Raw genomic sequence first — 25,926 nt, forward strand, 5'->3', positions numbered from 1 at the left:
CAAAATGGCACATGAATCCATGATGATGTTCATCTTTCTCCTCAGCTCTTATGTCCCCTCTCTCGCTATACTCATAAGCTCAAGGCCCATTGGTCGTCGAGAAAGCGGTGGCATGCTGGCTCCAGCTTTTCTGTCTCGTCAACTCCTGCTGATCGACTTGGTTCTAACGAGCCGTAGACTGTAAGGTAGTGTAGTTCCTGCGGCGTCATCCAAGTCGGATGGGTTAGGGGGCCGCGGGCATGGCATTGGCGCGTGAGCCACGGGAAGCTACTTGAGGCTAGAGCTTTTCTGCCACTTTGGAAAAAAAGTTGGAGAAAGACATGCGCGATGGCACCTACACTAGACATGCCAATTCCCAGCCTTTGAATGTACGCCTTTCCCAGCGTGGGATTGGCGCGCAGAGGTTGGCGTGTTGGATACGACACTAAACGTGGTTTCTGGGCCTGGACCCAGAATTCCGTCCGATTGAGATTCGAGTCTGGATGGACCAAGATCAAGGGGCCTGGGGTCGCCACTCGGCAACCGTTTGATTGGTTTTGCAGCAACGGCCACCACAAGCGCCCCTTGCCCTCTCGGATTAATTCGCACGATCTCTCGTGAACCTCGGATTAACCCCGGCTGGGTCTTTCCCGTCGAATCTGGACAGCTCCACTCGACCTGGTGAGTATTTGTCCTCAGGCATGCCCTTGTCTCTCCCCAGACGTTGAGCCTGCTGACTAAGGTTTCAAGCTGTTTCGGTCGCCACCGCAGCTGGTCACCATTTTTCCCTCACGCACACCGAATCGCCCGGCCGAGTCGTCTAATAACTGGTTATCACGGCACGGCCGACGTCTACGTTTGGCAAGATGAAGCGCAATATCCCCCAAAAAGGACCACTGTTCTCTCGAATCATTCCATCCTTCATCCCGATACCCGAATTGATTCATCTGCTCGCCGTTTGACCCTGAACATCTTCTCACTGCAAGAAACAATAATTACATCAGATGGAAGAAAAAACCGTACTGCCGTGAAACTAAAGCTGACCAGGCTCAGAAACAATCGGTCTTCGTCCGAGTCACGTGGAGTGAGATCTCTTGTCATCCCGTCTCCGTTTTGGGACGAAGAGTAAGATTCAGACGCGGGCAGATACCAATCTCGTTTTGTTTTGCCTCACATCAAGACGATCCAGGGGAGTGTGTACCAAAGAATAAGAACAAAGGGGAAAAGGCAAAATCCCGTCGGAACGAGCTGTACACGCGAACATGAGCAAAGTTTGAATCTGCATTATCACCCAGTTTGCCAAAATAGCATCCATCTAGTCATCGTTGAAGGGAGAAACCCTCCCTCCCTACCGCGGAGGCCAGGGTCCCCACTTCCGTCCAGACCCTCACGGAACCGGACAGTTGGAAGTGAGCGGCATCGGACCGATCACCGACGGCGTCTTCAGTAAACCCCGGGTCCCCGAATAAGATAAACCAGTGCCAAGTTGCACCCCGCGCTCCGCCCACCATGTCCGCGTATGAGCGTGAATGCGAGCACAGGTACGACTACGAACCGCTCTCAGCCACTGGCACTGGCAGCGGCGGTGGCGGTAACGACAACGATGCCTTCAGGCTGCTCCTCCTCGAGCCCTCCGCCGCCCGCGCAGACCAACTCAGGGGATCCCTACGCAACACCACCCTCGCCGCGTGCGACTACGACCTGATTGACCCGTACACAGCCCTGTCGTACGTATGGGGCACCTCAGAACGGGCATGTCGGATCCGACTCGTCGACGGCAGCGGCCGTGAGTACCTCTTCGCCATCACGGCCTCGCTCGATGACGCCCTGCGTGATCTGCGCGACCTCACGCGCGTGAGGAGGGTTTGGGCGGACGCTCTCTGCATTGATCAGGATAACGTCGACGAGCGTAATGCGCAGGTGAGGTTGATGGGGCAAATCTACTCGACTGCCCACAGCACCGTCATCCACCTCGGCCATCTCACGTCCGACGTCACTGAAGTGTTTTCTGTACCCCGTGATTTCGCCCCCGAGCCCGGCACGGATAACGGCGAAAGTACCGCCGTCGCCGCGATAGGAGAAGGAGGGCCTTGGAGCTTGCTTTCCAAGACGTGGTTTGAGCGCGTCTGGGTCTTTCAGGAGCTTGTCCTATCGAGAGATCCCTGGGTCCAATGCGGCAGCAGACGGATACGATGGCGCGAATTCTGCGCCTTCTTCCTCGATGGTAGAGGCCAAGGCTCGTCACCGAGGGTGCAGAATGACGGAGAGAGGCGGCGCGTCCTGGCGGATATGAACGCGAGCTGGGCCAGCCAGTCGAGGCTCCCTCTCCACCGCGCCGTTAAGGCGCGTAGAGGCCTGGGCGCCACGAACCCGGCCGACTTTGTCTACGCGACGTTTGGCATCATTAGTGATCTTGAGACTGTTGAGCAGTACCTGAAGATTGACTACAACATGTCAGTTGGGCGTACTTTTGGCAAAGTTGCCCAGTATATGTTCTACGAGCTCGGCATTGAGCAGATGGTGTTTCACGTAGACGACGCTCCCGCTTCGAAACGAGTAGATGGGCTCCCTTCCTGGGCACCCGATTGGAACCTCGAAGCTTCTTACACCAAGAGAAATCCGCTGTGCATGGTCCAGGACAACAGCCTGAGCCAGGTCAGAGTGAAGAAAGAGGTCCACCATGCTTTTACCGAGTCTGCGAATGGTGATCTGCCGCTCGTTTTGGGGCACATTGGCATGAGGGTTGAGACGATCGAGCACGTCGGCTGCGTCATGCCTGCTGGCCTGCAGAAGTCGCATCTGACTGCAGACTATGACGCCGCCAGGTCAGAGTTGATGGGCATATATAGAAATGCTTACGCCTCGGGGGACAGGTTCGGTCAGTATCGACACGTTCCACTAAAGGGCAAGGAAGCGGAGCATGAGCGTCTCTGCCAGGCCGTCGGAACTATATGGGTCGCGGCAGTCGAGGACTTCCACAGGCAACCATCAGTTGCCGATTCCCAGCCGGGAGGAGATAACGACTTTCTCGAAGCCCTCGCGCGTTGGCTGGCCTCAGAAGCGAGCAAGCAGCGCGAATTCGTGGGCTCAGGCACAAACGGCATCATCAAGCGCCTCTACGGCTACTTTGCCCGCACAGGCGGCCATTCCGACCTCGAAGGCAGGCGACTAGCCTCGACGGGAGACGGCAGGATGAGTATCGTGCCGGCGCAGGCTTCGGCGGGTGACGTGATTGCGTATCTCGTGGGCAGCAACACGCCCGTCCTGCTTCGTTCAAAGGACGCTGGGGTCCACGGGCCAGAGATTGAGCGTATGTTGTTGGAGTCCCTGAGACAGCCTGGATGTGGCGTTGTCACGATGACGAATGAGCAGAAGGAGCAGGAGCTGTGGAGGGTTCCTGAGCAGGGCGATGTCTCGGTTGAGCACTTTTCGGTTGTTGGGGAGGCGTATCTGGATGGGCATGTGGGCTGGGCTTTGAGGTATTTGCCCCAAGAGTCTAGTATGCGGATATTTGCACTGCACTGAGTTGCGTGAGCGAGACTAGCTAGTGGTGATACCCAAGTATTCATAATTGTATTCCATGATTAGATGCAAGTTCTCATCAGGCAACATCCAAGACTTCTCTAAATATAGACTCCCGCTCAGAGGATGAAAGACAAAACAGATAGGGGTATCGTAACATATCCAAGGACTCAACTAACACCAAGGGCCGGCACCGGCCTAAGCTCCGCGCCAGCCTCACTTCACGACCGCTTTCCAGTGCGGTGCATTAAGAATCAAAGCCATCAACGACCCCGAAAACAAGGCAGACACAGGCACGGTAACAAACCACCCGAAATAGATCCACGCCACGAGCCGCGGGTTTATCGACCGCCAATCCCCATTCGCCAACCCGACCCCGACCGTCGCGCCGGCAATACACTGCGTCGTCGACACAGGCAGCGCAAGTTTCGTCGCCATCATCACCACCACCGCGCTTGCGAGCTCCATACAGAACCCCCTACTCGGTGAAATCAGCGTCAGCCTGTTTCCCAGGTTCCGCATGACGTGGTACCCGTACGTCAACAAGCCCAGCACTATAGCCCCGCCCCCGAAGCAGAGAATCCACACCGGCACGCCGACCGACGTCTCGATGCCCCCCGTGCGCCAAATGTCGTAGGCCGTCGCGAAGGGCCCGATGCTGTTGGCTACGTCGTTTGCGCCGTGGATGAAGCTCGCGGCGGAGGCGGTGAGGATCTGGAGGACGCTGTACATGTGTTCTGCGCGGTTGTCGTAGTGCGGTGCGCGGGCGTGCATGTCGGCGATGTCCCAGGAGAGTACGGCGTTGCGCTTCTGCATTGTGATGACGTCTTGTTCTAGGCCGCGGAGGAGGAGGCGGTTAAGGCGCCAGGTGAGGACGGGGAGGCTTGTGTTGGGTCCTGGCGGGCGAGGTGGGATGTGTTCTGATGTGGAGGAGTAGGAGGATGAGGAGGGCCGGCGGGTGGTTTCTGTCAAGGCTGATGTTGTTGATGTTGCTGCTGGAGTTTGAGGGGGTCCGAGCACTGGCAGCGACTGGATAGGTTGGTCGTCTTTGAAGAGGTCTGAGGGCGTTTGGCTGCTTTGTATTGATTCTAAGAGGGTTTCTGAGGCTCTCACGTAGGCGAGCTCGTCTGCCGTGAGGTGACCGCGGTAGTAGTCTTTAACGTTGACTCTCCGTACTCCGGCTGGAGGTAGTGGTGGTGGCGGCCGGTTGAGGAGCCAGGGACCCTTCCACATCATGAGACAAGTGAGCTCCCAGTCTTCGTTGACAATCTTGCGCCAGAGGTAGGGTAAGAGGAAGAAGGCTTGGAGGAGCATCGCGCCAGTGGCGACGGAGAAGACTGCAATGAGGACTTGGGTTGCTGTGAGTTCAACCTGGAGCTGGACGCCTTTCCAAGCTACGAGCACTATACAGCGTGTTAGTCTCGGTGTGAAAGAATCATCACTATTCTCATACAATGGGGTAGGGGAGCGAAACGCGAGGACTCACTCGTCAACGAGCCAAAGGTCAAAAAGGTGTACAACGGAATCGTAAAGAAGGCATTTCGCACAGCATTCGCCTTGGTCAAGACGAATCTCTTCGTCACCAGAAACATCACCGCCCCGAGCGCCCCGCTCAACCCCGGCGCAACAACCCACGCCGCAAACACCTGCGACACCCCGTCCCACCCCCAACTAACTTTCGAGATACCCACGCTCGCCGTCGCGGCGCCGACAAGTCCGCCAATAATGGAGTGCGTTGTGCTCACGGGCAGGCCGTTGCGGGTAGCGATGCTGAGAAAGACAGAAGAGCCAAATATGGCACACATCATGACGAGAAGAAGAACGCTAGGTTGGGCGGTGTAGAGGTGCGGGTCGATGATCTTGTTACGGAGAGTATCTGTCACGCGGGAACCGACGGCTACGGATCCGGAGAATTCGGCGACGGCAGCAATGGCCATTGCTTGTTTCATTGTGAGGGAGCGGGAGGAGACAGACGTCGCGAATGAGTTTGCGACGTCATTTGCGCCTGGATTTACATGATCAGTTGTATGTGGATGGGCAGCTCCATCGAAGTTCTGCAGCAGGTCTATTCTTGCACAGACTGGTAAGACATACCAATGTTCCAAGCATCGAGAAAGGAGAAGATGGTGGTGATGGCGAAGATGTAGTCATATTGATGCAGTGCGGCGGCCATGATAGCTCGCCGGGCTTTAGTCTTTAGCGGTTCGCTCGTGGAACCAGTACAAACTTAGTTGGTCTCGGAACCAAGACTCAGACGGCCGATGCGGTATTATCGTCGGCTCCTGGTTTTTCGGCGAAGCCCCGTCCTGTAGACATGTTGTGCTAATTCGATATCATGCTCGTCGATGATGGTGATGCTAGTCTTGATAACTCATCAGGAGGCGGCGAAGATCTGAGACAGAACCCTTCTATGCTAGTAGGAGGAGCATGAAGTCTGGGTTTTGATCAATCACTTTGGTTGTCGTTTTGTACCGCCAGCCTGGGTCAGATGGTTATATGGGTTCACCTTGCCGCAAGCCGAGATCGAAACGGGACTGGGGCCCTCTCGCATCATTCGACATGGGAACTAGGGCAAAGGCTGTGTGCTTGGCCAGCTTCAGGATGAGCTCGAAGAGGTTCCATGTGTGCAGTAGCTCTTAGGTTTCGCAGGGGACGCTGGCTTTGGCTAGCAGCCGTACATCGAATGTGGTCGAGGTTTCTGTCCCGGGGCTGGGCCACGAGGCAGGGGAGACGTCAACGACAGGGCGGATGGAGACTCTGTTGTGGCCTCTCCTCCACCACCATCTTCAAGATAGTTAACCAGGGGTTTGAGACGGCCGGAGCTTGCGGATGCGACGATGTGCTCGGGATGCACCTCGTTGTGGACACCGACGGATATGCAGGCTATCAGACCCCCACGAACTCTGATTCTGGTCATTCTATATCTCGAATGTCAGCATGGCATCAGGCCAAGGCGAACATATAGTATTTGTGTAGGCGAGCTGCAAAAATGAAGACGGCAACTGGCCGCTCGTTGAAAATGGGCCGAAGGGGAGCTGCGAAGCTGATGATGGATGCTTGGCGACATAGAACTGGGTAGCCAATCTACGGCCGGTATTGGGGCACGGTGTTTAATGGTTCGAAGAGGCCAGGCCCCACCAACAACGTCGCCTGCCAATGTGGCGTTTTTCGTCTTAAAAGAACCACCCTAATTATCCCGCGAGGTGTTCGTATTGCCCTCCTTTTGCGGTTGGGGCGCCTTCAAAGCAGTGTGCTTTACATTCGTCGATGTCTGTAGTGACCTGATTGCTTACACCTGCGCCTCTGTGCCTCTAAAGATAGTGTAAGCCCCCCGGCGTGGGGCAACCCCGGGCATCCGGCGTAACAGCGGGGCCGATACCAACTGGCTACCTTAGCCAGCACCGCGCATCGTGATAGAATGCTCGATCAAATCTCCATAGGACACAGCTTTCTGGATGCGTCTCTGCTCATATACTTCCAGGTAAATCCTTTGTGTGTTAAAGGGACAAAAGTGATGAAATGGCGTCGCATATGTAAGCTTTGGAAATGCTAGTTCTAAGGAAGCAAGATGAGTATAGCTTAAAAGGAAAGCTATGGCAGAGGACACTCCAGGGTCTAAGAAATGGTTGGTTAACTTATGCGCTCTGCTTGCCTAAGTTTCCGATCTGTTATCCTACAATTGTGGCCTCTCACAAGACGCCAATCAGCTGCTCCAGCAACAGCAGGGCGGAGCATGAGTACGACGCCATCAGATTTCCAAGTTTAAGGTTACCCGTAGGCCCGGAACGGACGCCTCACCTGGTACCTTCTCAAGATTAGAAGGTCGTCCACTCCTTCATGAGATTATGTTCTGAAATTGGCTTCTGGTCGTCATGGAGTATGGCCATTTGCCGGAAACAAAATCGTGCTTCATCATCACCAGTCAGACTAGAAAAGAAGTTTTTGTTCTTCACTGTCCGAACATACTCAAAAGTTGAATTTGAATATATGAGTACGACAATAGACTTCATACGCCCAAAGAAGAAAAGGTATTTGTTTTCCGAGTCGCTGTTCTCACGGCACAGAAATTCGACATTGTTTAATGATAACCGCCACGACTGGTCATGCAAAGGAAGTTATTCGAGTGGAAACATTCTCTAATTCAACGCAATGGTAAGTTGGACCCAGGAGTTGCAAAATCGTCATCACTTTCGGCTGGTTAGTTGAAGACAACGACATGGGATGTTTGACATTATCTTGACAATGCCCGTTTTAATATCTTGCCTTCGCACTTCGTCCACATGGATCTGACATATGGGTTAGGCTCTACTATAAGATAACTGATTGTACCAAGAACCAAGGACAAACAGCCACGACCCGGAGGCCTTGGTTGAATAAATCAAAGGAATTGCTAAACCTGCGATCAGCCAGAGCTGTGGTCCGTCCACAGAGAATATTAGATAACATCAGAGATTGATTTATTCTCGCATTTGTCAGCGAGGCATGGACGAACGTACAGCAGGGCAACTCAGACCGTTGTTCGGCTTTCGCCTTGAAGAAGTTTCCGTGCGTAAGCACACAAATTACCCGCCTTGCGAGAATAGTCAATGGATCTGTTTGAGCATCGCTAGGTTTTTAACGCCGTAATATCCGTAAGGAATCTGCTAGAGGCTAGAGCACAATATTTGCATCTGTCCCAGCCGCTGGGAGTCGGCCTCGGTGCTTATAATGGACCGTCGCCGAGTCGCGGTAGTGGAAGGAGGAAGGGGAGCGATTATAAGTAAAGTAGGCCTTGTTCACGAAGCCTCAGTGGGCCTCAATATCGGCTCATGCTGACAAATTTGGAATTTATGGTAACCGTTGTACATACCTCGGTATCCTCACAAGGATATGTCGCACATTGCCGTAAACCCAGGATGAGGAAAAAGTCGAGTATTCTTAGAATCGTATCTCCCACGACTTTCTCCAATCGGAAAACTTAGGCCTGGTTTCCTCCTCTCATTCGCATTTGCATTTGCTAAGTCTTGGTCAATTTTGTACAAGAACCCGTAGGTACATGTTCGTCCATCCCCGTTGCATATATCTTAACCATGTTTATAAGAAAACGGCTCAATCCGACTACGAGCTCATACGCAATGCCATTGCCATATTTCCTTTGGCAGTGGACTCGAAGAACTACGACTTGCTCTCTGAGGGATTTGCTCCAAACGTCGTCGTCGAGTACCCTGAACCGATAGGAGTTACACGCGGTGTGAAGGATCTACAGCAGGCTCTGGAACATGTATTGAAGGGCCTCGAAACACATCATGCTCTGTCGACACAGTCTATCAAGCAAACCAGCCAAACGAGTGCTGACGGTACAACTTACTGTATGGCGGTGCATTTTGGCACTGGGAAAGCAACTGGACGTCAGGTGACTGGCTGGAGCCATTCTCAAGACACACTGGAAAAGGGAATTTTTGATAACCAGGAAGGATGGCGCATTACGAAGCGAAAAGTCCATTTTCACGTTCCTCATTCTGCGGATGGATCGCTTCTCGGAATCAAGGAGAATTAGCTGTCATACTCAAGAGAAAGTAATGATACTACAGCAGCCACGGCAACTTGCCCACAATTTACCAATGCATCGTGCTTTCTGGCTCACTATGTTGAGTTGAGCGCGAGTTTGAAGCATAGCTTGAGCACCGCGTAGTTGGACTGTGTCCCGCATTGTGTGGTTTTCCTTGAAAGCCTGAACCTGTCATTGAGAACAATTTTATACGCCTATAGAACCGGCATAAACCCACCAAACCACGTTGTAGCATCCATGACTTCTCTATCAAGTTTCCAACGTACCTAAAGTAGGAAGTTCTCCTAAGTAGTTGGGCTGCATCTGGGCGCTCTTGTTAGCCGGTCTTGACTAGAATATGCGATTCAGGGTCCTTGCTGTTGGTGTAAAAACTTTACCCCGAGTGCCTTGAACAAAAGAGGCTTCGAGACTCATCGCGTCTCGGGGTTACCACGAAACCCGGCTTCCCTTCAAGGGTTAGCCACTTACTACTATCCCACCGGATGCGAGTGGAATTTAGTGCATACGTCTCCAGTTTGCCCTGAATCGATGCCTTTGTTGACTTTATGGTTCGTGGGAACAATTGAAGTAGGGTCAAATTATCATGTTCATCCAGTCAGCTCCTAGATGGCATCGACATGAATCTAGGTATTTGCAAGGGTTAACTCCCTGATGTTCGGCCATAAACAATCTCGAAATAGAGCAGAGGTAGAGAAATATTCAATGCTGATGGAATGAAGTCATCTAGCAAGTGGTGGGATAGTATTCGTCAGTAAAAGTACGCACACGCGGACTAATTTCGACTGAAACCCGATGGGAAGCTGCTCGCCCTTTGGCTCTATCGTGAGGACCGGCATCATAACTTCGCGCTTACTGACAATCCGATGATCGAATCTTCCAACGTAGTAGCAAGGTGGGTATGGTTGTCGTAGTAAAAGTCTCTTTGCTAAATGCGTATTCGTAGGTGATGATAAAGAAGTCAATTCTCTCCAGGACGACACTCCACCTCAACCTTGATCAACAACCGTTCAATACCTTTCAAAGAGCAGCCTAGATCTAATCCTCTTCATTATGTTACGTCTAAGCCCCGACGATTCATTCCATTTCGAGCTGTTGCGACTTCTCGCTCACGCAACATACGGAGGCGCCGACGTCGGCGAGGTTCTTGCTATCGCGTCAGAAATCACCCCCGGCGACTTTGAGTCATTTCACGATGCCTTCGTCAAGCGTGCTGATAGGATTCTGGAGCAAGCAAGCAGATTGACGAATCCGGTTTAATCCGTGACGCCATGTTCCGAGCATCTACCTATTACAGAGCTGCCGACTTTTACCTACACGGTAATTGGGAAGACCCTCGCATCCTGTCTCTTTGGGGCAAGCAGACGGCGTGCTTTGACCAGGCGATCTCTCGGTTGCCTAGTCCTGGTTGTAGGAGTGCGGTTAAGGGGCCGGGCTTCGACATACCTGTCATTCTTTTCCCGGCACGTGGACTGCCGACAAGAAGCTGCCGAATATAGTCCTAGGCAATGGCTACGATGGCTCCATGGAAGAGATGTACCACCAGTACGGCGCCGGTATCCTAGAACGTGGCTGGAATGTTCTGTGCTACGACGGCCCAGGACAGATCTGCGCACGCCGCTATCAAGGAATCGGTTTCACGCACGAGTGGGAAACTGTCGTCTCTCCCGTTCTTGACTTCCTGGAAACATTGCCAATCGTCAACATGAAGCAGATTGGGATCGTCGGAAACTCGATGGCAGGATTACTTGCCGCCCGCGCTGCTGCTTTCGACCACCGCATTGCTGCGGTATTCAGTATCGATGGATTATTCAATCTTATGGACACCCCTGTCTTCGATATCGAGAAGGGCCTGGCTCGATACTCGGGAGTCCAGGACTTTGCGGCAGCAGAGAAGATCTTCACGGATCCAAGTGTACCAACAACAGCTCGCTGGGCCCTGTCTCATGGCTCTTGGGCTTTCAAAGTCCGGACACCGGCAGAGTACCTGGAAAAGGCTTCTCATTTCAATTTGAAGGATATAGCGGACACAGTTCAGTGTCCTATATTTGTTGCCGATGCCGCAGATGATCACTTTTTCAAAGGACAACCCGAAGCGATGCGGGGTGCTTTGGGTAACAAAGCCCACTACGTTGTATTCACGGCAGACGACGCAGCAGGCGACCATTGCCATGTGGGTGCTGCAAGGTATACAAATCAGGTCATGCTTGACTGGTTTGAAGAGAAGATCATCAGAACATAGGTCGGGATGGGCTTTCGTGAGCTCTTTGACGATGAGTTGTTGTCTACTGTCGGGCTAGCCAGTATGCAGACAAGCCGACGTCTCGAGGTCCCTTTAACGAGGACTTTTGTTGATGTTGTTTGGTTTCTTTCCTGGTGGCTTTAATCTATTGGCTGCAACGCCGGAATTGTTATGTCAGGTGGTAATCGCACGTTTCAGATGCGGTGATGTATTTCTCGACATCTGTGAGATTCATGTTGCGTCTCCCCCCAACCCTTTCCTTAAAACTAGTAGTGTTGTTACCACCTATGCCCTATTCGGTAGTAGGAATTCTGGCCAAGAATATAACTGGAAGTGAACGCACACGATCGTATTGTTCTGAAGAAATGTACTTGATTTCCCATTCCAATACCATTGGCAGCAAGATGCTAAGATGAAACGAGCCTCGTACTGCCCATAAGAATCCCGCCCTTCCCTAGATAAAGATCAAATGTCCTGTAGGAAGGTACTCAACATAGCACAGCCTCTAGGCGTCCGAATGGCACTATCTACCTTTTCAACAGCACCATTGAGTTCATATTTCGTAGTAGTCCTCGCCACAAAGGTGCGGCACTAAACCCGTGTGTGGCTTCCCAGCCCGCTGGGGCTAACCAACGATGCCCTCAAAATCACTCACGATAGTTTGCGGAAACCCCGGTATCAATACACTGTGACTAACACATTTCTTCTCCCTCTAGGACGAAACGGCCAAGCAATGAGCATCAGGCCACACGGCTGACTTCCACTCACTCAAAAGCTATGGTTATTCTTCATTAACCTTGACGGCTTTCGAAGGCAATGAGGTAGCATGTGATTATACAGTTGCGGTCTAACCCGGTTGTCACGATCTAAGAGTACATACATCGTCGACCGCTATCTCCGAAACCAAGGACTTGAAGAACCTTGACTACCACCATGACTCCATCAAGTCACGCTCAAAGTTTTCCTCCTCGTAGGATCAAGAAATAAAAAGCCAGGCCATCTCCTGCTTCTTTCTCCATTCCTTTCTCAGTCTCACCTCAAACAAACACAATCCACTCTCTACACTTCATCCCATTCTCAGTTGATGACTGCGGCGATTCACTCACTTTCCACTTCCGCCTTCCTCATCTTATATCTCTGGCTCCCCTACATAGAGACCCAAGATTAGTCTCAGTTGCGGCTCTCTTCTCTTCACAACCCACCTTAACTGCTATTACAATAATCAACATGCCTTCTATCGGAGCTACTCTTTCCTCTGCCCCAAGGGCTCAGGGGAACACCACAACCACTCTCCGTCGCATGCCGCTTAGCAATGTCCCTGTTTTCAACGAAGACAGCGCCATTCGTGAGCAGCAGCCTTTCAGTAGCGACGACTTCACTATCTTCTGTGATGACGAAGACAGCTTCACTTCTGCGGAGCAAGGACCATCCAGTAGTGGAGACTTCACCATCTTCTGTGATGACGAAGACAACGCTGTTTCTGAGGAGCAACCACCTTTCAGCAACGATGACTTCACCATTTTCTGCGATGAGTCTGAAGAGAAATTCCGTCCAGCCAACGGGGACATCAATATTGGCTTTGAAGACGGATCGAGGTACACGATCCCAGAACTGCAAGGTACCGTCGGCGTCCTCCAGGAGCGACACCCCAACATCATGGGCAGAGCAATCGACCACAACAGACACTACGGTCGATTGCCCGCCACCATGACCAAAGAGCATGCGTCTGGCAACAGGGAAGTCTCTGCATCCCTTCATTATCTCCATCCAAACCCCGAACAGGGTGCCCCAGGCCGACACCTCACTCCCGAGCAAGTCGAACGCTCGGCTCGCATGCTCTCATTGGACAACGCCATCGACCAACTTCACGATCCGCTCGTCTACGAAGACCGACAGGTTCTTCGACGCATCGTGAGGCTGCTGGACATCCGCCGCCAAGAGCTCTTGAGGTACCGCATTAGCGTCGACGAGAGTTCGCCGGAGGTTGAGCTGCCTGAGACCGTTGACGACATTGAGGACCTTGCGATGCAAGCCAGTGTCAGTTTCAATTACCCGTTTGTTCTCCGCGCTATTGAAGCCATAGATACTCTTGCTCAGAGTGTCTGGTTCTGCAATGATGAAGAACAGGAGTCGAACAAGGAGAACATTCCTCCTGAGCTCATGAATTAAGATGCAAAGGAGGAAGATGATGCAGAGTATCAAGGCCTGCCGGGGAGGACAGATAATACAAAGGGACAAAGACAGGTGCTCAGGCTCTACAATTCTTGGCGACTACGGAATGGAGTAGTCTAATGATATCACGACAGGCATATGAGATATGAGCAATGAGACATGGCTAGATGATTACACGGGGGTTTGGACATCGAGCGACTTGGATCGCTTGGGGCATTTAAGCATTGCATCGGCGTTTGAGGATTATCAATCTTGAGTTCATAGACGCATGATCATAATAGTTGCGCCTCACAGATGACAAATTGTCCAAGAAGATGCTGAACAAAGTAATTGTGTGTCTGAGTTGTCAACTGAATGACCGATGTGAAGTTGAGTGAGACATTCACCAGTGAGTGAGTACGTATCTTTGGCAGGGTCCAAGCGCCGTTTCCCCCGAGGACCCCGCACTAAGCCTCTTCAGGCAAAGACCGCTGGCAGGTAATCCCATCCTGGAAATTGATGCTATTGTTTGCCTATTGTTTTGTGAGGGGACGAGCTTCGCAACCCCGCCAAGTCACTTCTTGTCCGGCTTCACCAACTCCATCCCATTGTTCTTGTCCGCAGAGATTCGAACCTCCAGCAGTCAACACAGTTCCAAGTACTGATTATTCTTTGTGATTCCCAAATCTTTATTGTTTTTCTCCAAGGTATGAGTCTCCTTTGCCTTTCAATGCATCCCAGTGTCACCTCATCTAATTTTGCCCCGCCTCGAATTTCACTGACCGCCTCCAGCAGACCGCAAAGTCGATTGCAATATGTCAGACAACAAGGTCTATCGCGCCAGCACCACGGCACCTGTCAACATTGCCGTTGTCAAGTATGCTCTACCAAGCAACAGCTGTATAGTCAAGAAGTCTTGTTACTAACAAACATAGGTACTGGGGTAAGCGCGACCCTAAGCTCAACCTCCCCACCAACAGCTCCCTCTCCGTCACCCTCTCCCAAGCCGACCTCCGAACCCTGACGACAGCATCCTGCTCCGCCTCCTACCCCGATGGCGACAGCCTCATTCTCAACGGCGAGGCCTCCGATGTCTCGGGCGCCCGCACACAGGCCTGCTTTCGCGAGCTGCGCGCCCGCCGCGCCGCCCTCGAGGAGAAGACCCCTTCCCTCCCGAAGCTCTCCAAACTGCCCCTGAAGATCGTCACCGAGAACAACTTCCCTACCGCCGCCGGACTCGCCTCCTCGGCCGCCGGCTTCGCCGCCCTCGTCCGCGCCATCGCCGACCTCTACGAGCTCCCCGAGTCCCCCTCCGAGCTGTCCCTCATCGCGAGACAGGGCTCCGGCTCCGCGTGCCGCAGTCTGTTTGGCGGATACGTCGCGTGGAGAATGGGCGACAAGGCGGACGGCACGGATTCCAAGGCCGACCTCGTCGCCGAGGCATCGCACTGGCCCGAAATGCGCGCCCTGATCCTGGTCGTCAGCGCGGCCAAGAAGGGCGTCTCGTCGACTTCGGGCATGCAGCAGACGGTCGCGACGTCGGGCCTGTTCAAGCAGCGCGTCGCCGAGGTCGTGCCGAAGCACATGGGCGAGATGAAGGAGGCCATTGCCAAGCGCGACTTTGAACAATTCGCCGAGGTCACCATGCGCGACTCCAACTCGTTCCACTCCTCGTGCGCGGATACCTACCCTCCCATCTTTTACATGAACGACGTCTCGCGTGCCGCCATCCGCGCCGTGGAGCAGATCAATGCTGCTGCTGGAAAGACCATTGCTGCGTACACTTTTGACGCCGGCCCGAACGCTGTCATCTACTACCTTGAGGAGAACGCTGCTGCTGTCGTTGGTGCTTTCTCCCCTATTTTGGGATCCGTCGGCGGATGGAAGGAGGGCGCCAAGGATCTCAAGTCCTCGGTGGCCTTGGACGAGACTGTTGCTGGTATCATCCAGAGTGGTGTCAGCCGTGTTATCCAGACTGGCGTTGGCGAGGGCCCGATCAAGTCGGACATTTACCTTGTTGGCGAGGATGGTGAGCCGGTTAAGCGATAATGTGTTCAGTCCCTTGTCTGCGGTATCTAAACAAGCTTCAACTTGCTCAAAAGTTCTCTTTATGCGTATAGAAACACCTAATTAAATACCATTTTAAATTCCCGCTAGTATTGGCGAACTTGCTGTCAGTGAAGCACAGCAACGGGTGAATATACATCACCAGTGCCATCTTTAAATTCCAAGTGGCATGCCTCGTCGGCTTTGAGCCAGCCAAGTATGGCGCAGAGGCTCCAAGCATCGGCACAGGAACAAAAGTTGTAAACCGAGATGGGCAAGATACCATGAGCTGGCTTATTACCAGTGCCTCTGAGACTCTAACTTGAGAGATTGCTGGCTGACGTATCTCAAGGCAGCATTTCCACATCTTCAAAGTTCTCCCTTTTGAACACCTTCGATGTTGGACCCACTTTTCTCATTCAACCTCACTCCTGCCTTCCTGCCACATCGCTCTTTCCTTGGCCATCTCTCTGCAAGATTTCTCAAGTGAACAACAAACCACACAAAATGGCAGGCGCTAAGAAGAAAGAGATCCTTATTGAGGAAAGAGATGGAACCGGAAGAATAACCCACCGTTGGCTGCACGACACCGCCTCGCAAAAAATAACACAAGTGCGCCAGTCTCAGCAAAACACCATCCCGACTCTCACCACGGCCCTCACAACCTCAACGACAGCCGGGCTCGCCAACATGCGTCAGATTCTCTACGATGCATTCCTGCCAATTGGCTACCCGGACTCGGTGACTCCTGATTACATTGGCTACCAAACCTTCGATTCCCTACAGGCCTTCTTCTCTACAATCACCGGCCTTCTTGCCAACCGGGCCATTCTCCAAGGCCTCGGAGTCGGCGACGCGTCCTCTTCCGCGACATACGCCCTACTCCTTACAATCCTCAAGGATGGAATTTCACGCGTCGCCACAATTGTGTTCGCCTACCGCTTCGGCCTGGTCATTGAGCCAGAGTGCAAGAGATACCGCTACCTCGCTGATATTTTCAACGATAGCGCCTTCTTCCTCGACCTCTTCAGCCCCTACTTTGACCCATGGACCAAAGTCCTCGCCCTCGTTCTCGCAGAAGCTCTCCGTGCCATGTGTGGCGTTGCTGCCGGCGCCAGCAAGGCCGCTCTTTCCAAGCACTTTGCTCGTCGCAATAACCTCAGCGAGCTCAACGCGAAGGAGGCATCACAGGAGACTGCTGTTGGTCTCGTCGGCCTTCTCGTGGGCTCCATCGTTGTGCGCTACGTCGAGAGTAGAGAGGCCGTTTTTGCGCTCATGGTAGTGCTCGTCTTTGTTCATCTCGGCATGAATTACCTCGGTGTCCGCTGCGTCCAGCTCAACGTCCTCAACCAGCAACGTGCCACGATCCTGTTCAAGCACTACATGCAGACGAAGCAGGTTCTCTCCCCCGCCCAGGTCGCCTCACGCGAGAGTATCGTCTTCTGGACTCCCGTTATCAAGGATCATTGCGGGGAGGTCATCACCAAGATTAGCTTTGCCAAGAGCTATGCCCACGCCATGACTGCGGACCTCAAGAGCGCTCGCGTCCGCTTTGTCACGCCCGAGCAGCAGTCTACCGAGAAGGGAGGTCAAAAGGCTCATCCAGGTTTCATTCTTTGCCTTTGCGAGAGAGGAGACATCGCTACGATCAGAATCCTACTCTTAGGGGACCGGTCCCCCACGGAGGCGAACGACATCAACACGCTCATGGCGTGGTACTATGCCACCGTGCTCGCCCACGACAGAGCCCTGGCTTCGAAGACTGGTAGTCAGAAGCTGCTCCACGGCGCTATCCCCGTGGACGAGATTGAGATCGGCGAAAGCACCGAGAAGAAGTTGGACTTCAAGGCGCTTGAGGAGGCGGGCTGGGATGTCAACGAGACCAACCTAGACGCCTTTGCTCCGCGTATCACCATTGGCTTCGAAGACAAGAAGGAGCTGTAGTCTGACGGAATGGATAGCAGCTACGAAGGGACAATGGTTGGCTCAAGGGAAACCTGGCGTTTGGGATGGATGACACTCATGATGTATGATTCGTTGATGATACCTGTGACCCTCTCTTCGATCTGAGGCAGTCACTTTTGCAAACAATTCAATTCAATGTAAACTGGATTTTGTCTGCGGTGGAAAGTGGTGTCACACCAACCGATCAAAGGACTGTTTATCTGATGAACGATTGTGAGAAGGAGGATGCAAGCATCGTGACCTTGTAGGCACGACCTTTTCTCGGACGTTCCTTGGCTGTTCGACCAAGCCTTTCTTGTTCTTTCCTTTCCATGTTGAACAGAGTTGGGAGCGTACCGGATCATTTCAGAAACCTGGCATCATTGTGCATTTGCAGCAACATGCTTCCATTACGGAGCTGGTGGACGCAGGAAGGCGTTCGCAGCAAGTTAGCAACAACAACTATTACACGATGTCGGATATGGGGAGGAGAACGCCAAATTTGGATAAAGCAGTCCCGAGCTCGAAATAGCGGCAGCGACGATACGGGAAACAGATCCCGAGGATTATCTACCCCGGAATGGAGACATGCAGATCAATTCGGCTCCGGTCACATCGCACTCAGCCCAACTGGGACCACTTTGAAAGCGAGAAAAGGGGAAAGGCAGCCCGAAGCGCGACAGGGGCCCAGGTTCAGTGTTTCCCAGTTCCTGAAGCGGACCTACGAATTCTTTTCCCTAGCCGCACGAATCGCCGCCAGTGTAGATTGTGTGTGTCTTTGGGGGCTCCGCGCACCGCCCTGCCTTGCAAATCAAGTTATCCAGCATACTATAGCCGCGCCGCCGTTATCGGACCACCATACTACGTAGTCGACGTTCCCTCCTCCGGTGCGGCGGGTGCTCCGTGTGCTATTGCGCACAACCGGGATCGAGTTGGACTGCTACGGATATAGTGAGTGGCAATCCTACAGCGCGATTCGCGCCGGGAATGGTTCGACACCCGGCTTTCGGTTCTTGAGGACGGCAGGCAGGGTGGGAATGGATGTTTTAATTTTTGGGAGCACGTCATCGGCCGGAGAGGGCGATGGATCATGGAAACGTTGGAAGGAAGACGTGCTGGAAAGCTAGCCCTGTCCACAAGTCGCAATTCAGAAACAAATCTTTTATCAAGAAATCTTACGAGGACGGGACCGAAAGAAAAAGTGGTAGGAATCGGAGCCGAGCGTCTCCTCATGTGCAGAAGAGAGCTACAGACGCCAAAGGTTCACCGTAGCCGCCCAACATGGAAGGTAATTCTAGTCGAGGGAAGACTAGTAACAAACAACAGCCCAAGTTGCCCACCAAGACTAAAATCCACAAAAAAAGAGAAGAAAAAAAACGTGCCCAGCGGCCTGCAATTCGCGCCATCTTACCTCGTTAGCCGGGCCGGTAGCCAACCCAGAACCCTTCCAAACCGGCCAGGACCCCGGCGGGAAGGGCAGAGAGACACTCACACAGACACACAGGCACAGCGCCGCACGCGCAAGCGGCGCTGATGCAATGCAATGCAGGGCCCGGGATCCCAAGTCCACTCTGGCCCGGCCGTCTGCTGTAACCTAACCTCTCCTCCCCCAGCGTCCGTGCCGTGGGGGTTTGAACTTTGAGCTGGTCTGTCTGTCACTGTTAGCTTCGCTGTGGTTTGTCCGGCTTGCTGGCGTTAAGTTGGAGGTGGGCTTGCTTAGATCTGGTGGGAAGGGTTTGCCGTGTTGGGCAAAAACTGCCGGGGGGGGAGTGGGAACAGATGTACAGATGTGACAACCGGCAGACAGCGCGCACATTAGCAAGATCAGGTCTCGTTGACGAGGACACCCTCTCATTTCTGTTGCTCGCGTGCTCTACCTGAAGAGAAGCGAAGAAGTTGTGTCTCGGTCGCGGTTTCGTGCCCACTGGCTGGCTCAAGATCATGTCCCGGTCGCCCGCAAAATCGTTCGATGCAGCGCGCCCATCTCTGTCGAAGGGGGTTCTCCTACAGTCTACGAGTCCTGCCCTGTTCCTTTTGTGCGTGAAGAGGTTTCGTGGGTGCTGCGGTATGGATGGACCGGGATCGGGAAGCATGGAGAGGAGGACTGCATATTCCTTGCTAGACAGTTGCCTTCTTCGTCTTATTCACTCAGCTTTCCCCAAAGTATCGCGTATCGCCGGTTCCCCCGGATGTGACATTTTGTCCTCGCAAACCGTTCCCCGGCGCTTTCAGTTGATTGATAATACTGCCAATTCGCCAATGGGTTTGGGCCCTTGGGGTCGTCACATCACCATCCCTTCCCTTCCCCCTTCCTTTTCCCCGCGCGATGTTGATCACTGATCTCCCGAGTCCCAGACAGGCCTTACAGTTACCACTAGGCTAAAAATCCCGAACGCCAACCGCCGCACCGCGGGACACCGCCGGAGACCGCGGCAATTGGCGTCACTCGCGGCAGGGTGCCCTGGGGGTTGGTAGCATGTTACAGTGACAGTCAAGATGGTGGACGGAGTACAGACACTGGACTCTAGGGAGAGACATTGCAGAGTCGCAAAAAAAAAGTCTAATCTCCAGATTCTGGGCTTGTGCCAGAGTCTGGGGAAGTTCAAGGGTGACCACTGGAGCTCGGTTTCGCTCGCACAAAAGGTCGGACGAAAATCTGTCTTGGCGCCTCGAGAGCTTATTGCCCTAGGTGAGGTGGTATGCCGAAGATGCAGATTGACATCTAACTTGCTGAGAATAGACCGGGTTTGCGATGCTGCCAGTGTGACAATATCTGTTCGATGGGTGGGATTTCTCGTCGGCCACGTCAACTTCCAGGTGCTCAAGCTAAAGTCAAGACAAGGAAGGCTCCTGACAGCAGATGTGAAAGTTGCCGCCGCCAAGAAACGGTTTTCAGCACAAGAGACGAAATTGCAAACACACCTCACCAAGAAGGCTGAGAGCCTGAGACGGTGTGTTTTTCACATTCTGAATACGGATATCCGACTCTTGGATTTAGTGTGTGTGTGGACTGTGTTCCCCGTTGTCTCTGTACGATGGGGACATGGAGACTTTTCTGCATGGGTGGAGGAGGGGAAAATGGTTCGATGCCGGTGCCATGACGCGGGAGCTCAGAGATAAGGTGCAATTCACGTGTAAAATCAATGTGTCCCGCATTATGGCGACTGGCTGGCTGTCCGCTGGTTGGCGGCGGCGGCGGCGGCGGTGGCCTGTCACTGAGGTCCGTCCCTCCACCGTTCAGGGCGGAGAACTCCTACTAGTTAGACTTTAGTTAAGAGAGTGATTAATTACTGGACTCCGACTCGACGGAAGAGCGGAGGAGTGACGAAGAGGAGGGGCAGTTGTTCGTTGAAGATTGAACACCTCTAGGCTCTGGAGTTTGGAGTTTTGGACAGCTTATTGCCAACCAGTCAAGATATTCTGGAAACTGGATACACCCGTAACACCCAATTCAAAGACCGACAACAAGGAAGGGATCGGGGACCGCTGGATTCCCACGCGTTCGGGGTTCCCAAATGTGGACGGCGTCTCATTGTCCAATGCCTATGCAGGTCGCCTGCAGGTGGTCTGGGAATGGCGTGGTCGGTCCGACGTTGGAACTTGGGGACGCGAGCCAGGACGCTTGGGGTTTGTGGAGATTGCCTGAAACGGGGGAGGAGCACATTGGACGATTGTTAGAAATAGAGGTTTGTAAGATTTCGAATGTCACTGAGTCGAGTTGGGTCGAGTTGCGAGAGAATGACAGTCCAAGAGCCCAAGAGGAGCTCCCAGTGCCCACGCAACTCATGTCCAAAGCAAGAGGATGCGGGTGAAAGAGAAGACGATGGTGATTCTGCTCAAGTAGCAAACTTCGGTTGAACTGCAACTTCCAAGAGACAATGGCAACTCTGCCGCAGCCGAACCGAGAGTCTCCTCGGGGCTTGCAACTCTAGACACCACAACCAGAGTCTCTAGATCCTCCACGACTTGTTCGACGACGGGAATCACTGCCCGAGGTTCGGGTTTCGGGGCTGGCGCGCTAAGACATGAGAACAAGATTCACTCCCATCATCTGTTCCCCTCCTCATTGCAGCCTTCATCCTGTGCTTTTGGGCTCCTCTCCCTCCACCTCGACCACCCACTACCACCATGGCACCATGCACATTGCAGCGTGCACCGCTAGCTCGGCCTGCCATCCCCTGCCTCCCTGTCCGTTCCCTGTCGCCTTTCCTCCCGATGCCGCCCATCTGGCTGAGGTGAGCAGGCCGTGCAGCGACACCCAACCCAGTGAACCCACCCGCTAACCCCCAACCGAGCGTTGTAACACAGAATGGAACCTTGGAGGAGAAAGAGAAAAAAAAAATCATAAAGTGAGAGAGAGAGAGCGCCAAACGCCGCCGCCAGGATGGTGAAAGTACCTCACAAGCAGGCGGGCACGGCCGGCGGCGGAGGCGGCGCGGTGTCTCTCGGCCTGTGAAAAAAATTCCCCATACCTCTCTGTGCAGTGTGCAGTGTGCAGTGTGCAGTGCTGTTTACTGAAATAAAACGTGTCTGCCTTCCACACCAGCCTTCTCGCCTTCAGGTTCCTTCTTCTCATCTCTTCATTTCTTCCCTCCTTCAACACCAAACCGACCAGATCGCTCTCCTCCCTGCTGATAAAGCTCTGCCACGCGCCAGACACACCCAATTGCATTTCCGTCAAACATACAAAAAGCCACAGGCACCCAAAAGTTTATAACCACCCTTGATACCCGTCGCTAGCGCGTACCGCACACACCCCAGCTTTATCATCACAGGCGAGGAGGAGAGCTCAACCACCAAACTTCTTTTTCCCTCCTACACATACTTCGGCCCACCGCCCACACCAACGAACGAGCTTCGGACCCTTTCGGAATCACCACTCCAACACATCTTTCGAGACGTTTTCCACTCGACTCTTTTTATATACCCTCAACATGTTCGCTACCAGAGTCCTCCGCCAGGCTGCCGCTCACGCCGAGCGTACCCCGAGCATCAAGTTCCTCGGCCGCCGCTCCATTCCCTGTATGTCCACTCCTTAGTCCTCACCAACGTCTGCTCCTACGATACTAACATAATCCTCACCAGCTTCCATCGACCACAGCCCCGCCCCTCACCCAGCCTCGCCTACCGGCAAGCTTCCCGCCAACTTTGGCAATGGCTCCGCCTCCCCCAAGCACACCAGCTTCAGCTCCTACCGTGACCACGCCCAGCAGCACGGTCCGCTCCAGCGCACCATTGGCTCCGGCGTAGGAGGCTCTACTGGCCACCAGCTCGGCTCCGTCGTTCCCCCCTCTGGCGTCGCTTTCGACCGCTCCGAGCTCCCGGCCCGTTTCCGCCGCCAGCCCCTTGACATGGCTGAGATTGAGGCTGTCGAGTCCGGCGGCGCTGCCCTCTTCGGCTGAGTGTGATGTTGGAACGCGAAAACGGAAAATGGAACGCGCCCTTGTTACCTCACGGTTAAGGGAGACATTATATCCCATGACATCCGCGGGCTGGACTACGAAAAAATGAGCGATGATGGCGCGGAGACGAGGAAGAGACGGAACGGGGTGGAGAGTTGGCGAGATTCACAAAAGTAGGCGATGACAACACGTGTGTACGAAACGACGAGACTACAGCGACGGGGGACATCCCACCCTCCGCGTAGGCCGTCGACCACAAAAGCCCCCGGGATTGGGGCCTTCGGCAGGACACAGAACAGTCGGCAATATTGATTCGTCACGGAACAATCGTGATCAACGGCAAGGAAAAGTTACAAAGGCGATTTATTATGGCGGCTTCGTGATATCCATCGCAATGGAAGCGATTCCCGCCCGTCAAGTAAGGAGCTTTGCTGGAACACTATGGGAGTTTTTACTGGGAGTTCATCCGACACCCAAGCGGATACAGGCAACAAAGACCTGTCTCTTGCTTTGGCCTTTTTCTATACCTAGTCTTCAACTTTCCCTTTTACCGTCGACGTCAGGATCCTGTACCGATAGTCTAGACTCGTCACACACACACACCAACAGACCCCGTGCATAAAAGCAAGTTTACTTCAATATCTCGAACCGAAACCCCTCCTTCCGAATACTTCTCGTGATCATGTGCGCCGAGCCGAGCTTCATCGAAATAAATTCCATGTGAAGGTGCCTCCCGAGACTATTCAGAGCGTGTGTAGACCCTGCAGCTAAGGCAATGTAACCCGTCTTTCGGAACTACGAACCAATGCTTAGCAGAAGATGCGGCTTACCACGTAGTTGGCCCGCATGTGATAGGCTCTCTCTCGCAGCTTGGAGAAACGCGCGCCCTGCGTCCGTAGCTCCGGGAAGAGTTTGGGGAAATCGTGCCACGTTTGATTTCCCTTGGCCCATGGGGAAGCAGCCTGTCGGCTCATGTGTTTCTATAGGCGCATGCAGGAGTTATAACTAGGTATCCCAAGGTTAGCTACTAAGCACCTACGCAGCAAGTAAAAACGCAGCTTGGACGTAAAAATCATCCGATTGATTCCTTGAGGCTTGAGCTACCCGCTTCCGTCAATTCCCGAGGTAGCCGACTTGCCAACGTCCACCCGAGCTTGGAGCCTCAGCCACCAATTTCTGCACTGTCCCTAGGTCCGAGGCTTGACGTCGGTTGTTGGTCTGTGCAGAATGGCACCCGAGCGTGTTAAGATGTATAACGATGTTATGAATCTCATTGAAATCAAGGACCGCTTTGCGGCTCTTTCATCTATGAAGTTCCCGTACTCTACGCAAGACAATCAGATGAAAAGAATCCCTGTGACCAACAACTATAGCCGCTCACAGGAGCAGATGCACGGCTAAAGGTCCCGAAGATTCGGTCCGCCTTGTAGGAAATGTGGTCTAGCAAATACTTACACGGTAGATTCATCTACATCACATCTACCTAGGTATCCTTCCTAGCATTGAATGCAGTCTCCAAGTATTCACAGCTTGGAAGTCAACCCCAGCATACCCCAAGCTCCGATGACCATCCCCGACGTGGCTCTAAACACGGCTGATCCAAGCTCACCCTCCCGCCAGCAAACATACCCATCAACTAGCCCAATGTATACCATAAGAGCCATGATGATGTCCACTCCAGGATAGTCTCCGCGAAGATACATGATTAGCTGGACCATTCCGAGGACGGAAAGCCGGGCGCCGTCGAGGATGAAGCACGACTGTGCTATAGGTGACTCTGCGAATCTTTCTGACAGCCCGAAGGACCGGATTCCAGCGTCTCTGGCGAAGAATGGGACGGTGCCGCCGAGGGTGTGGGCTACGGCTACAAATAGTGGGAATAAATGAGGGGATCTGAACTGTCGCGACATGATTGCTTGGAGTTAGACTTTTACGTAGGGTATGAAACCGTAATGGAATGAGATTTCAAGTATTGTATCGGAAAATCCCTCTTCAGACTTTCTTTCCAAAGACAGATCATGTCTAAGCAGTGATGTGATTCGGATTCAATAAAGAGTGAAATGGCTACCTACCTAGTATCACGTGGTAGTAAGCACTAAAGCTCACCGAGGTGGGATATCTAGGGATAGCATCAACAAGCTTGACTCAGGAGATATCTCTGTAGAAGCACCAGGCACGTTTGGATAGCTTGAGCCACAGGTTGTCGGTGGAATATCGGGTTATGGGATCCGGCAGCTTGGGATTTTGCTGACACATCAACTCGCCAGAGCTTCCGTGGACCGTGGCCATCCCGGCGTCATCGGAAGCACCCGACAGACAGTTCCAACAACCAACCGCCCAATCACACGGCGTCAATCACATCATCCCAAAATAAAAATCAACAGATGCGCATGGAAGACGCAGAAGCAAAAGTCTCCACCTAAAAAGTTGTTGCATCCCGCTCGTTCGTCGCGGAATCGTGAATCAACCCCCATCACGAAACCAGCCAAGAACCAACGAAACGAACGCGCCCTCTCCCTTGGGCCTTACGCTGCGCCGAAGCAGAGATTCAATGCGGTTTCCGTCGCAAGACCCCTCCCGACTACGACGCCCCAAGATCTAGACAAACAAAGAAAGAAACACCACTGCAACCCTATCCCCGGGTTCTGGATCTAGGCCCCCGTCCCGCATCTGGTTACCCGTCACGCCGCCAAACCCATCGAGGGGTTCAAAAAGGATCAGATCCCTCCGCCTCCTTGTTTCTCGAGAATTTCGAATCTTGGATATCTCACTGGTATGAACTACGATCTCTCTTCACCTACATGACAAATCTCCAAAATGAACGCCGACCTAGTAGACCTCGTTTTCCTAACCCGCTTCCAACCATCAGTTACCATATCCTCCTCCGTCGCAATCGACTACGAAGACCACCCTCACCACACAATGTCGACCTCCAGCAACGGCGCGGCACCCGAGACGTGCCCCGTCGACCACAAAGCCCGCGAAGCCTGGCTCCAGCACGCCCGCGCCGCGAACCCAGACGCTGCGCAACTTCCTCACCCGCCGCACCCGATACCCCCAGCGCAGGCAGAATCACCACAGTCTCAGCAATCGCA

The 25,926-nt window shown here is 53.3% G+C and overlaps 11 protein-coding genes across 11 annotated transcripts; 9 read left to right on the top strand and 2 right to left on the bottom strand.

The window, feature by feature from the left end:
* Positions 1 to 1,908: 1,908 nt before the first annotated feature.
* Positions 1,909 to 3,504, top strand: BDZ83DRAFT_588875 (HET domain-containing protein; the record flags this gene model as incomplete). The annotated part of the gene is made up of 1 exon (XM_060506186.1): positions 1,909 to 3,504. The coding sequence occupies one exon, from the start codon at positions 1,909 to 1,911 to the stop codon at positions 3,502 to 3,504; it is 1,596 nt and encodes a 531-aa protein (XP_060359932.1).
* A 106-nt stretch (positions 3,505 to 3,610) lies between these two features.
* On the bottom strand, positions 3,611 to 5,920 carry BDZ83DRAFT_74086 (phosphate-repressible phosphate permease). Its single transcript, XM_060513073.1, has 3 exons — positions 5,596 to 5,920; positions 4,988 to 5,506; positions 3,611 to 4,904 (listed from the first exon to the last, which is right to left on the bottom strand). The coding sequence occupies exons 1-3, from the start codon at positions 5,672 to 5,674 to the stop codon at positions 3,718 to 3,720; spliced, it is 1,785 nt and encodes a 594-aa protein (XP_060359933.1). The 5' UTR covers positions 5,675 to 5,920; the 3' UTR covers positions 3,611 to 3,717.
* Positions 5,921 to 8,249: 2,329 nt separating this feature from the next.
* BDZ83DRAFT_636688 (uncharacterized protein) lies at positions 8,250 to 9,231 on the top strand. The gene has a single exon (XM_060509268.1). It carries the CDS (start codon positions 8,537 to 8,539, stop codon positions 9,035 to 9,037), a length of 501 nt encoding a protein of 166 aa, XP_060359934.1. The 5' UTR covers positions 8,250 to 8,536; the 3' UTR covers positions 9,038 to 9,231.
* An 868-nt stretch (positions 9,232 to 10,099) lies between these two features.
* On the top strand, positions 10,100 to 11,389 carry BDZ83DRAFT_763065 (Alpha/Beta hydrolase protein; the record flags this gene model as incomplete). Its single annotated transcript, XM_060515211.1, is given in 3 exon segments — positions 10,100 to 10,249; positions 10,267 to 10,513; positions 10,546 to 11,389. The coding sequence occupies 3 exon segments, from the start codon at positions 10,100 to 10,102 to the stop codon at positions 11,286 to 11,288; spliced, it is 1,140 nt and encodes a 379-aa protein (XP_060359935.1). The 3' UTR covers positions 11,289 to 11,389.
* Positions 11,390 to 12,515: 1,126 nt separating this feature from the next.
* On the top strand, positions 12,516 to 13,457 carry BDZ83DRAFT_656090 (uncharacterized protein; the record flags this gene model as incomplete). The annotated part of the gene is made up of 1 exon (XM_060510844.1): positions 12,516 to 13,457. The coding sequence occupies one exon, from the start codon at positions 12,516 to 12,518 to the stop codon at positions 13,455 to 13,457; it is 942 nt and encodes a 313-aa protein (XP_060359936.1).
* Positions 13,458 to 13,994: 537 nt separating this feature from the next.
* Positions 13,995 to 15,594, top strand: BDZ83DRAFT_681143 (diphosphomevalonate decarboxylase). Its single transcript, XM_060511212.1, has 3 exons — positions 13,995 to 14,146; positions 14,232 to 14,316; positions 14,375 to 15,594. The coding sequence occupies exons 2-3, from the start codon at positions 14,255 to 14,257 to the stop codon at positions 15,486 to 15,488; spliced, it is 1,176 nt and encodes a 391-aa protein (XP_060359937.1). The 5' UTR covers positions 13,995 to 14,146; positions 14,232 to 14,254; the 3' UTR covers positions 15,489 to 15,594.
* Positions 15,595 to 16,175: 581 nt separating this feature from the next.
* BDZ83DRAFT_588806 (vitamin B6 photo-protection and homoeostasis-domain-containing protein) lies at positions 16,176 to 17,429 on the top strand (the record flags this gene model as incomplete). Its single annotated transcript, XM_060506177.1, has 1 exon — positions 16,176 to 17,429. One exon carries the CDS (start codon positions 16,176 to 16,178, stop codon positions 17,427 to 17,429), a length of 1,254 nt encoding a protein of 417 aa, XP_060359938.1.
* Positions 17,430 to 19,723: 2,294 nt separating this feature from the next.
* Positions 19,724 to 20,746, top strand: BDZ83DRAFT_74158 (uncharacterized protein). The gene has a single exon (XM_060513091.1). It carries the CDS (start codon positions 19,926 to 19,928, stop codon positions 20,547 to 20,549), a length of 624 nt encoding a protein of 207 aa, XP_060359939.1. The 5' UTR covers positions 19,724 to 19,925; the 3' UTR covers positions 20,550 to 20,746.
* Positions 20,573 to 21,075, top strand: BDZ83DRAFT_656093 (uncharacterized protein; the record flags this gene model as incomplete). The annotated part of the gene is made up of 2 exons (XM_060510845.1): positions 20,573 to 20,649; positions 20,799 to 21,075. 2 exons carry the CDS (start codon positions 20,573 to 20,575, stop codon positions 21,073 to 21,075), a joined length of 354 nt encoding a protein of 117 aa, XP_060359940.1.
* Positions 21,076 to 22,363: 1,288 nt separating this feature from the next.
* On the top strand, positions 22,364 to 22,831 carry BDZ83DRAFT_588810 (uncharacterized protein; the record flags this gene model as incomplete). Its single annotated transcript, XM_060506178.1, has 2 exons — positions 22,364 to 22,451; positions 22,515 to 22,831. The coding sequence occupies 2 exons, from the start codon at positions 22,364 to 22,366 to the stop codon at positions 22,829 to 22,831; spliced, it is 405 nt and encodes a 134-aa protein (XP_060359941.1).
* Positions 22,832 to 24,116: 1,285 nt separating this feature from the next.
* BDZ83DRAFT_636702 (uncharacterized protein) lies at positions 24,117 to 25,005 on the bottom strand. Its single transcript, XM_060509269.1, has one exon. The coding sequence runs from the start codon at positions 24,739 to 24,741 to the stop codon at positions 24,355 to 24,357; it is 387 nt and encodes a 128-aa protein (XP_060359942.1). The 5' UTR covers positions 24,742 to 25,005; the 3' UTR covers positions 24,117 to 24,354.
* Between the last annotated feature and the right edge of the window lie 921 nt (positions 25,006 to 25,926).

This window comes from Colletotrichum acutatum (assembly GCF_030867785.1).
Source record: "Colletotrichum acutatum strain CBS 112980 chromosome Unknown BDZ83scaffold_131, whole genome shotgun sequence".
In the NCBI taxonomy this organism is placed as follows: Eukaryota; Fungi; Ascomycota; class Sordariomycetes; order Glomerellales; family Glomerellaceae; genus Colletotrichum; species Colletotrichum acutatum.